The sequence below is a fragment of the Lipophrys pholis genome (genome assembly GCF_963383615.2).
Source record: "Lipophrys pholis genome assembly, chromosome: 5".
NCBI classification, from domain to species: Eukaryota; Metazoa; Chordata; class Actinopteri; order Blenniiformes; family Blenniidae; genus Lipophrys; species Lipophrys pholis.
Genome location: NC_137628.1, coordinates 2,072,119 through 2,084,209, shown reverse-complemented (window position 1 = coordinate 2,084,209; position 12,091 = coordinate 2,072,119). Strand labels below are relative to the sequence as shown.

Genomic DNA, 12,091 nt, shown 5'->3' with positions numbered 1-12,091 from the left:
AGTCCATATTCTCCTGGGACTTGGTACTTTTATTTTGACAGTCACCGTAACAACAATCCAACTCGGTCGTCTGTCCACTAGAATGTCCGTGTCCTCCCTTTGTTAAATTTTTTCTCTTGAAACGTTGTGTAAACGGGGTCTCAGTTAACTCGCTGTGAACAAGGTTTGCATTGAAAAGCAGAAGTGTCGCTCCTCAGTCCCACTTCCCTTCAATGTGCTCCCATTAGTATTTGGGTCAGACAGTGTGTGTTCTCTGTATGTGAGAGTTTCTGGACCTGCTGAAGTTGCTGTGAGAAGGTTTAAGGAACTGGGTCAGCGCAGATTGACACAGGTTAGGAAGTAAAGGAGACGTGAAAAAAAAACAAATCTCAAATTCTTTTGTCTTCAAATCCAAACACAGGTATGTGTATGTGGAAGAGTTGTGTTTGTGCATGCGTTTGACACTGTGTTGTCTATTCTCCCAGTTTTTTTCTCTTTCTCTCTCTCTCTCTTTTCCTTTCCCACTTGCACTCCTTTAATGTCTCCCTCCTGATTTGGAGATGGCTCTGTCTCCCATGATGCACCAGCCCCAGGCAGCGGGGGCCCCGTGCAGGGCTGGCGCTCCTTTGCCAGCAGCTCCGCTTGCCTTTCTTCTTCTTCCCTTCATCGTGTCTACAAAGAGATGAGAGGAACAACAAAAAAAAGAGTCAAAATCAAGAAAGCCAGTGTGCCAAATAACAAAAAAGTAAGAAAGGGAGAGAGAGAGAGAAGCCGGCGCATATAGTTAAAGAAAAAGGAGGATAATGTGACTAGAGTACCTCTGAGCTGCCCTGCATGCAGCCGGGAAATAAATTACTACTTCCCTTCAGATCTTCCCAGTATTTGACTCCTCTATACTCTCCCTCCCTCTTTCCCTTCCTTCTCTCTCGCTTTCTGCCACCATTGCCACTTCACCAACGCACATCTCAATCCTCTTCCGCTTTTTTCATGCTGTTAATTTTGTCCCCCTCTCCCTTTTTCTTCCTCACTCTCTCTTCTCTGTCGATATCTGGCTTTTATTCGGAGATTTAAAGCTGCGTGTCCCTCCCACCCCTAGTGTGCGTTTGATGTTTGACAAGGGCCCTTTGAAGTGTGCTGACTTCAGAGGCAGCCGAGCTGATGGCTTGGTCGGGCTACAGAGGGTGCAGGCAGGGGGCCTCCCCTCCGAGCGAGACCAACTGCTACCCCGTCTCCCCCCGTCTCCCCCTTCCCTCGCCCGGCAGCATGGCACTGCAAGGGCACTGGGCAGGAGAAGATCTGGGAAGGGCCGGGCAGCAGAGAAGGTTCAGGTTAGCTCGGGGGCAAGGGCATGTGGATTAGACCTTTTTGGAATAGTAGCAGGCTTTTTGGAACAAGATAGGATTAGGGCAAGGGCAGTGATTAATGCACCATATTGCATCCGTCAGAAGCACTAAGCAGGCACACTCCCACACATTAACGAGCCTTGCCCGCCTGTTGTTTCTCCTGCAGAGGACGTACCGGCTGCCGAAGGAAATGACCCCCGTGGAGCCGTCGGCCTTCGCCGCCCAGCTCATCGCCCGGCTGGAGAAGCTGAAGCGGGAGCAGGACACGATGAGTTCGCTGGAAGAGAGACTGCAGCAGATCCAGGAGGTACCCCCCCACACCCCCCCGACACGCACACTTTCAGAAAGCCTGAAAATTCAAACTTGTATCCAAGTTAGCTCAGGATGGCGGTTCTATGCAGCACTACAAAAGCCTTCGCGCCAACTTCTGGCATGTCGAAGAACAGGGTACAGACCGAGGGATTTAAAAGTCTGTCTCAGTTTACCCGCTTCCCTTTTCCCTCTCTGTCCCGGACTATTTCATCTGGAGGAACTTTATAACTTATGTTTCTAGACACACTTGAAGTTCCTTCAAATAGTTAGCACTTAGTTACTCTCCAGTGGCACGTTTGCTGAATATGTGTAGTGCCAGTCTCTTTGTGCGGCACAGGCACACTCTGCATTATAGATGAAGCGCACCCAAAGCCTGTTAGCGAAGATAACAGTGCGGCAAAAAGGAAACTCAAATCAAGTTATCCAGGCGTTTGCTCTCGCTGACTTCAGAGGACGATAGATATAAGTTCATGTAAGCTGAGACATAAATTCCATTGCTAGCTGCCTTCCCCGTATGCAAATGTGTGCGTCAGTCGCCTCAACTTTTTAAAAAGCGTCTTTTTTCTGTGTGTGTGTGTGTGTGCAGGAGGAGGAACGAGAGGAGAGCATCGACCTGACCAGCAGCACGTCCCTCCATCACCCCCTGGTCCCGGCCGGGAGTCAGTGTGAGGAGGACCCGCAGGCCATCCTCGACGAGCATCTGTCCCGGGTCCTCAAGACGCCTGGCTGCCAGTCTCCCGGCGTCATCCGCCACTCGCCACGCTCCCGGTCGCCGGATCGGACTGTCGCCACCGTGTCCCCCGGTCACTCCGGACCCTTCTTTGGTGCTTATCCCGGATCCGCCAAAGTCCTGATGGCAGGCCGGCCGTCCACCAAGCACATCCACCACCACTACATCCACCATCACCACGCTGGGCCAAAGACCAAGGAGCAGATCGAGGCCGAGGCGGCTCAGCGCGTGCAGTGCCTCTGCCCTCAAGGGGGCGCCAATTATTCTGACTTCACACCTGCGTGAGTGCAGCGCTCTTTGTGTCCTGGTCCTGGATTATAACAAACCTGCTTTGTTGTGCCTCTTATAGTGACACTTGGTGTCAGCGCTGCCCCGATCGTAACTTGCCCTCTTTCGTCCTTCCAGTCGCTGCAGCACTTTGTCCAGACGGCCTCTAAAGGCCTCCGAGGAGGGCATGTCCTCGCCGCACCTTCCCCTCGTCGCCACCGACCGCTCTCAGAATGTTTGGCAGTGGATCCTGGAGAGCGAGCGGCAGGGCAAGCACAAACCACACAGGTGAGAGTCTGTCAGGAACAGTCACTTCTGTTTATCTGAGTGAAGACGCTGGACACTGATGATGGGCAAAGCGAGAGTAAGAGGACTTCAGTTACATCGAGCATTTTAACTCTGAAATGCGCTTTTACGTGATCAGTCACACACACTTGACAGCATCCTGGAAAAGGGAAGGTTTAGTGTTTTGCCCGATAAGACAAAACACAAACGGCTGTGCAACAATCAGCCCAGGGTCCAACTGGACGGGTCATCAGCCCATCACAGGGAAAACATAGATTTAAAGACAATCAGACAAACTGTGGAGGGAAACTGGACCCACGCTCGGGGAGATCATGCAAATTCTACGTAGAAAGGCATGTAATTACACAAAGTTCAAACATCTAACCGACTGTGCAACTAAAGTTTGTTGTTTTTCTTCCCTTCGCCTCCATTCAGCACTCAGGGCCTAAAGAAGTCCAACCCACTGGACTGCAAAGCCCTGCCCGGCCGGACCAACTCCTCCTGGGGCGGCGGCGGCAGCATCGGCAACGGCGCTCACATCCGCGGCCATCACCCCAGCCACCCGTTCATCCAGGACCCCGCCATGCCGCCGCTACCTCCACCCAACACCTTGGCACAGCTGGAGGAGGCCTGTCGGAGGCTGGAGGAGGTTTCCAAGCCCCCAAAACAAAGGTAAGGAAACGAGGCTGCTCACAGGAAGAACATTAAGCTTCACATGTAAAAATAATCCGGCTCATTACTCGTTCTCCACATTCGATCGACCACAATGTCAAACGATGTCCAGCGGTAAATTTCCATGAGAATCTGAGCTGTGATTAGTCATTAATATGTGGGTTGTTCACAGGCATTCAACAGCAGCCAGCTGCCTTCAGAGAGACCGGAGCCATCCAGCAGCTGCCTTCCCGCCTCTCGCCAGCTCTGGACTCCCAACAGACGAGTACGACCTTCTTCTTCTCCTCCTCTTTAGGACGGGACAACCCTGTCTCTGTTTGTGCTGCTCCTTTCCTCTCATTTCTACTTTTCCAAATTTCATTCCACCCTTGGACGCTTTTTTTTTTTTTTTTTTTTCCCCGAGCATTCCTTTTGCTTTCCAAGCTCGTGTTTCCGCCCTCTTCCTCCCAGATTTTCTCGCTCGTCTCTTCAAAGCGAGAAGCTGTGAGTCAGCATCGCTTCGTCTTTGAACTCCTCTTCTCTCACTTTTTAATCATTTAAGATTAAACGTGCTTTAATATGGAATCTTAACTTCCCACCCAACTCCCAACGCACACTCTCCAACACACACACTCTCCAACACACACACTCTCCAACACACACACTCTACACCAGTGGAGCCCAACTAAGACGTGTGGAAGTTGCTGCTCATTATTCAACATCTGCCCACTTCAAATGTGTTGTTGAGTTGAGCTGCACTCCAACGATCGGGTTCAACCCGTTGATGTCGAAATGCATGCATTGGAACCGTTATTGATCGTCGAGCACAAACTACATTTTATTTGTATAGAAAAGCTTCAATGATAAGCCGTTCAATAATTCTAAAAACTATTCAACTGGTCATAGAAAAAAATACATGTAATAAAAACCACAAAACTTAATTGTTTTCAGTCCTTTTTCTTAAATTGCTGTAATCCACAGTCCTCTCAATTAGTGTCAGTATTTCTTTTAAATAATTAAACGTGTTGTAATGTAAGAACTGTGCACATAAAAGCAATGCAAGTGACACTCCAGTTAGTCATATGCTTGAAATGTTTTTGCAAATAATCCAGTTTAATACCTCATATGGGTATTTGTATTCAGAATTCAGTATCTTTTTAACAAATACTGTTTTGTATTTTCAGGTCTAAAGAACTGGTGGTCACCTACTTCTTCTGTGGTGAGGAGATTCCCTATCGCAGCATGATGAAGACCCACTGCCTCACCCTGGGTCACTTCAAGGAACAGCTCAGCAAGAAAGGCAACTACCGGTAAATAAGCACACATTCACAATCTTTCATGAGATTCAGGCTCCGTTTACACAACGTTTCAAGTGAGAATGCTTAAGTTTCACGTTTCTACGGAAACTGCAGAAACACTGAAATGTAGTTTTCATGTTGGGCCACTAGTTGGCGCTGTTGGTTGTTTATGTAATGAAACCACACACTCATTCAGCAGAGAACAGTCCTCTCTCAACATTAACAATGGGAGATTACTGACATTCTGGTGGACAGACGTCCAAGTTGGGTTGTTATTACGGTGACTGTCAAACTAAAACTACCAAGTCCCAGGAGAATCTTTACTGAGAGCCATGACACTCTGGAGGAAACATTGTTTTGATTGTCCAGCTACTGAGCATGTGCACAACTACTAGTGACTACCAACGTGAGCAGGAGCAGAGTTTCCGCCGTCTACTCAGGACTGAGTCTGAGCGTTTCCAGAAAGTCTCATTTTTGTCCTTTTACGCGGCAGCGGAGTTGTAGTCTTTTCAAAAAGTTGTGTTTTCAATGGCTCCGAGCACCTTTGTTGTGTAAACAAACACCCAAAACTAGACATGCACGATAACTATCGGTCCCAATGATTATCGGCCCGATATTGGAAAAATCGACATCACACTGTCTGAGAATTACATTTTTGTTAATAACTCGATCCAATTATTATAAAATGGCCAATTTTGCCTTGATTTTGCTCGTTTTCAGTCCATTTCCTTTAAGTTTGTCGCACACATTGCGTCTTATTGATGTTGAACATAACCATGGCGCCACCGTCACTGGTGTGGGCATTTTCCACAGTTTCTGAAAAAGACAACAGGATAGCTGTCTGCAATTTATGAAAAGCTGAAATGCTAAGAGGGTAAAAACTCTACCAGTTCTACGAATTCAACCTACAACTTTGCCTTTCTTTACCTCAGGTCTGTAAATATTCTATTAAAAATCTTATCGGCCCCCTCAACAGTTGTGAGAAGTTGGAAGTTATCGGTTGGAAAACAAGGTAATGGTGCATCCCTGCCCGAAATGCTAAGAAGTTTTGCATTTTCTCTTGGAACTGTTGCCATGTAGGGCCCTGTGTTAAAGCTGCGGTCATGTTGGTCGTCCGTGTGTGATAGTTGAAAAGAAATGGTGCTGATCCGCTGAACCCAGAGCTGAGAGGGAGAAAGAGAAGGGGGGGTTCTGGAGCAAATTCTCTTCTCACATCTGGTACTGATTTCCATGCTAAGGCAGCCTTAATAAATATGGCTTTGAAGCCTGGGCCATTTTATTTTGTGCACAAAGACCATTGCAAGGCCTTGGAATTCCTCCTCCACACTCTTGCATCAGGCATTAAAATCAAATGCTGCGAAGCACCTTCTCCTCCTAATGACAGCAAACACGGCGGATGATTGGGGGAAATTCCTAAACAAAGTATGGACTTGTCGAGTAATTTCAAATATAATAATAGCCGGCCGGATCAAAGACGTCTCACACGAGCAAGTGCTGGGCGAAGTCCAGTCCAGCGAGTCGCTGCTGCGTAGGTTTGAACGCCTCAGAAAAACACATAAACCTCGCAAGCCTGTGACATCAACATCAGCTCTCAGGCACATCTGCTTGTTAGGCAAGAGAGAGAGAAAAAGGCCTGCAAACAAGTCATGGAACCCTTGCTATCCCATAACTCTTTTTTTTGGGGGGGGGGGGGGTCTGGCTTCAATGGCAGCAGAATGTGTGGAGTTGGTTAATTTGGACATGGCAGCGGTACAGCGGAGAACAGTACGCTGCGGCGCTGCCAGACGATATTGGTGCCAGATGTTGTGAGGAGAGAAAAATCCTGCCACATAAAACATGTTCCAGTGGAAAGACTCATTCTGTCTATCGGTCTCAAACAAAGGGACGACTTTCAACTATCACTGAGTAAAAGTGTGGCCATTTCGTCTGGCGGGGAAAAAATAAATAAAAATCCTGCCTATTACACCGAGGGAGGTGATGAACGGTGCCCGGAGGCACTGAAAACACAACTTTTTGTGAAAGTGGAATTTTCCAAAAATGCTCTGGTTTCCGTGGAAACGAGGAAAACGCAACTTCCTGAAATCGTTTGGTCTCCATCTTGAAGACAGAAACATTGCTGCTGTTTATAGCGTATTGTTCTCTGCTGCATGTGTGTGTGTGGTTAACAACAACCAACAGTGACAACTAGTGGCCCAACATGGTACATTGTTTTTAGTGTTTCTGCCATTTCCATGGAAATGGACATTGTTTACAAAAATGTGTATGCGCCGAACATTTCTGAATCACAAATGCAAAAACGGTAAGTTTTTACTCGCAACGATGTCGTGGAAACAAAGTCTTTGTTTGTGTTTGAGAGACAAAACAACAATTGAATTCAAGACTCCGTTTCGAAGTAAAAGAACAAACAATCTTGTTTTTGTCCCTGGTGGTTATTCTTGTCGACTGAACGAAAAGGGAGATCCTCGGAAAACATCTGAAAGTCTGGTATGAAGGAACTTTTGAAGCCTTCTGTCACAAACTGTAGCAACTGAGTCCGTTCAGTTCCTGAAGCTTTTAAACCTTCAACAAAGTGCAATGGAAGCAGAAACCATGAGCTGGATCACAGCGTCTCTGGGTAAATGATGGCCATTCAAAAAAGTGACGTCTCGTCTCTGTAGACACGAAGCAGGAAGTACTGGTTCCCCGTTACAGTGGGAGGTGTTAAACTTGAAGTAGGAAGTGTGTGCATGCATGTACGTGCTGCACAACAATCACACTGCCAACTTGTGGTCTGCCATGGGAAGTGCAGTTGTCTGTTTGTACTGTGAATGCTATCGAAGCATTTCCCCCTGCGGGTTTAGATATTTCCAATAGAAGCGTAAAAGACTCTGATACTTGAACGAGAGGAAACTTTATCGTGACGCAGCAGAAAGTCTCACAGCTGAGATCTTTCCTCATTTGTGTGTAATTACAATCAACATGGAAAATCAGACTGTTTTTGGTCCATGTGTAGTTTGAACGACTCAAAGCTGAGCTCATACCCCCCCCACCCCCCCACCCCTCAACACACACATTTCTTTCTTCCTTTTTATATTCTGAACGCAGGCAAAATGAGGCATTTTTCCATTACAAAGCTTATCATTAAATCCCCTCCCGCTGATCTGTTGCTGGGTTTAAAGTAGAGAGAAGAAATCATTAGGAGCTCCAGGAGACTTCACAGTTACTGGGACCCGGCTAACCCCGGGAGTTATCTCTGCTTGAGAGAAGAAGAAGAGTGGGCTAGCGAGGTGACCCCTGACCTCCAGGAGACTGTCTGAGTGGTGTGCGACCCCCCTCCCCGGGTAAAGCCCCCGAGTCGGCCCACATCCAGCCCATCACACTCGAGCCGAGCACCCCCCCCCCCCCCCCCCCCCCCCCCCCCCCCCCCCCACTCAGTCTTCTTCCTCCTCTGTTCTCTGCTGGTGATCGGAGAGCTGCCCAAAGTGTGTGTGTGTGTGTGTGTGTGTGTGTGTGTGTGTGTGTGTGTGTGTGTGTGTGTGTGTGTGTGTGTGTGTGTGTGTGTGTGTGTGTGTGTGTCAGACTCTCAGGCACCTGAAATGTCAACCTGTGTGACAGAAAGGCCCTTCATTTGACAGCCGGCCCAATGAGAAGCCATGGAGACACGAGGAGGGTTGGGGGCGCTGTGGGGGTGGGGGGGGGGGCTTAAGACAACCTGTAATTAACCCTTCAACTTTAATAAGACCTTGCAGGACAGATTGGAATCAAGTTGAAGACGCGGACGAGGAGCTGAGCGTTTAAACTACGGTTGAGCTGTGATGCCGAGTCGGCCGTTGTCTTTGAAGTGTGCGGGGACGGCGTTGAAGGCTATGACTAAGTCATTCTCTGCAGGATCCATTTCTGGCTCTGTGTGTGTGTGTGTGTGTGTGTGTGTGTGTGTGTGTGTGTGTGTGTGTGTGTGTGTGTGTGTGTGTGTGTGTGTGTGTGTGTGTGTGTGTGTGTGTGTGTGTGTGTGTGTGTGTGTGTGTGTGTGTGTGTGTGTGTGTGTGTGTGTTTGATTTGGACTAAAGAGAGCCGAGTGCCAGCGTGTAAATGTAAAAGTAGTCGAGTGCCTCAAAGCTTTAAAGCTCCATGAAACGTATCAGATGCTCGCCTGCTGCCACTCTTGTCGGCTTTTCTCTCCATCCGCCGCTCACCTACGCCCAGAGTTTTCCGGTCACGGGGGCAAATGTGGCTCCGTTGGTAGAGCGGGTTGTCCTTCAGTCGGTGGCTCCATTCCCCGTCTCAGCCTGTGACTACGTGTCCTTGAGCAAGTCAGCATTCTGCATGGCAGCAGCTGGTCCTCAGTCTTACAGAGTTTCCCTTTTTCCATTTGAAATGGTCGCGGTGTAAACGGGGCCACGGCAGCGTTCGTTTGGTCGAACTAACTGTTGTAACAAGTTCATGAAATCCAGTGAATCCAGTGAATCCAGTGAACCAAACCGAGGATTTCAACAGCGAAACAACCTGGAAATACTGCAAGAGTGAAGTATTCCCGGTTTCACCTCAAACTGTGTTTCTGTGTTTCCTCTGGACAGGTACTACTTCAAGAAGGCGAGCGATGAGTTTGAGTGCGGCGCCGTGTTCGAGGAGGTCTGGGAGGACGCCGCGGTCTTACCCATGTATGAGGGCAAAGTCCTGGGCAAGGTGGAGCGGATGGACTGAAGGCCGCCATGTTTCCCAGATCTGGAGCGACGGACTCTGTAACGGACACAAGAACAAAACTCTGGACTCCCAATTTATTTGTTTTTATTCTTTTTTTTAATGTCCTAATATTAAGCTAAACAGAGTTAATATATCCAGCACAAGAGGAGCAAGTGAAGGAAGACCAGCCAATGAAGTATGCCGAACCCAGAGGAGGCCCCGCCCCCCCCTGACTTTCTTAACCAATCAGCCTTAGAAACACAAGGGAACGACAACGAGAGACTCTGAAAGACCAACGAAGACGAAGATGATGATGATGATCATCTTCCGAGGCCAGTGGGGGAGGGGGTAGACCCCGCCTCTTCTTGAATATAACCACTGTTGCGATGCGATGACGGAGTGACGGCGCCACCAACCTGCTCTTAACGTTACGATCCCACATGGTCACATCGTCGTACGTGTGCATATACATACATGCATATATGTATATATACATGTATTATATATATATATATATATATATATATATATATATATATATATATAGATGCTTCTTTTGTCATGAGTTGAAAGTTTTTATTGAGTATTTATTGAACCCCCCACCCCCTCCTGATTCTTCTTTAACCTATGACCCCGCCCCCTCCCTGTTTCCAGCCAATGGGCAAGCTGCTTTGAATGTTGGGAGAAAACTGTGGTGGTTTTGTTTTATTTAATGTTTCCGAGGACGTGACGCTCCCCTCGCTCCTCCCACAGCCTTGTAGCCACGTCTGACCCCCCCCTTCTAATGACGGATCCCAGTCTTATATGCTGCTGATAGTTTTTAAGTTTGTCCCCCCCCCATTTCTCTTTGTCTCGGTCCGGAGACGGAGCTCAGATCTTTTGGGTTGTGCCTTTGTTTGTAGACCAGGCATTGCACGCCGGGCAGGGGGGGGTCGGGGGTTGGGGGGTGGGGGGGGTGTACACACCAAAATAACAAGAGTTGGTTTGTTTCAGTGAAAAATGACCAGTGAAGAACTGCGGCTCCCACATCTTTTGAATGTTGTTACAATAACAGCGTATATAGCAGAGCTCCTGTATACATTGTAATTATGCATTCGGAAGTATGGACACACACACACACACACACACACACACACACACACACACACACACACACACACACACACACACACACACACACACACACACACACACACACACACATCGCTGGTGTTTGGTGAGTACAGCACCTGTGCCTACATGGATGCCATACCATGTGCTGCCCTGTTTCAGGGTTTTAATATATATCCCTTGGTTTTCAGAAGGGTTTTATGTTGAGAAGATATTTTTATGCTTTTAATAATATCCTGTAATCATGTTTTATTTGTTGTTTTTACACCACAGCCTCTTTTTTTTTTTTTTTTGGGTTCATTCTATCTAAACTGTAAATTATACATTATATAAAGAGTTTCATTTAAAGATTTACATGGACCTATAATTATTGTAATTATTGAGAGATGTAGCCTTTATTAAAGTTTTATATTTTTCAAATGAAAGTTAACGCTGTTGGATTTGATTCCTTTTCTTTATCGATGTTTTCAGTTCGTTCGTCTGTCGTCACGCGACAATTTCAAGAGAAAACGCAAAAAAACTTTGTGTTTTTGTTGGCTGTTTCCACGACAACGGTGCTTGGAGCCACTGAAAAGGCAACGTCGTGGAAGCACTCGAGCTCCATCGCCGTGTAAACGGCGAAAACTGCATCGGGTTCAGCTTTTCTGCCGTTTCCATGGAAACAGACATTGATTTCAGAGCTTGAAACGAAAACGCAAAGAGTTTTCACTTGGAACGAGTCTAAGACTCTTTATTCTGGTCAGCTGATCATGAACGCCACATCAAACATAAAACGTTGATTATAAGTCTACAATCAGTGAAATATTGTCGAAATACTTGGAAAAGGAGAATCTTAAAGAGTTGCTGAAGTATATTTCAGAGTGAGTTTAAAAAAATGCAATTAATTGTTTAGAATGAAGTGTAAAACTGACCAAATTGCTTTTCTATTTTACAATTTATAGTTTAAAAATCTCCAAATAGGTGAAAACATTCCCTCTGAATGGTTCTGCTGTCCTGTAGAAACAAACGTTCTATAAGAAAAGTGATTTTCTGTGGTAGTTTGAACTGACTGTTAGTTTTAGATTATTTATGGTCACTTTCCCATGCAGGGTTAAAGCGCGGGAGTGGGGGGGAGGGGGGGGGGGGGGTCACCATCCCTGCAAATTCTACCTAATAAGTACAAAAAAACTTATTCATTGCCTGTAATTAGGTATTTCTTCTACTTTGTTGATCCATGGGGGCTTTTTGTTGACTTTTTCATCCAACCTCAGTGTATTTGATGAGGTAAAGTGACGCTGTATGTGCACACACACACACACACACACACACACACACACACACACACACACACACACACACACACACACACACACACACACACTATTCGACCAATTAGTAGCCCCCTTTTATAGGAATCAGCACTTGATGTTTCCGCTGTGACTCGCTCTCGGAGTCCCACACACTGAAAATCAAGACTC

The 12,091-nt window shown here is 47.0% G+C and overlaps 1 protein-coding gene across 1 annotated transcript in view; it reads left to right on the top strand.

Annotated features, from left to right (window-relative positions):
- LOC308109762 (axin-2-like) overlaps nt 1–10,408 on the top strand; it is a 13,554-nt gene extending 3,146 nt beyond the window's left edge. The window contains exons 3-10 of the mRNA XM_080463562.1: nt 1,076–1,307; nt 1,489–1,629; nt 2,221–2,645; nt 2,770–2,919; nt 3,352–3,588; nt 3,761–3,853; nt 4,752–4,877; nt 9,419–10,408. Of these exons, the coding sequence (XP_080319688.1) occupies nt 1,076–1,307; nt 1,489–1,629; nt 2,221–2,645; nt 2,770–2,919; nt 3,352–3,588; nt 3,761–3,853; nt 4,752–4,877; nt 9,419–9,545 (1,531 nt within the window). The 3' untranslated portion in view covers nt 9,546–10,408. The remainder of the gene's footprint in view (nt 1–1,075; nt 1,308–1,488; nt 1,630–2,220; nt 2,646–2,769; nt 2,920–3,351; nt 3,589–3,760; nt 3,854–4,751; nt 4,878–9,418) is intronic.
- Nucleotides 10,409–12,091: the final 1,683 nt, after the last annotated feature.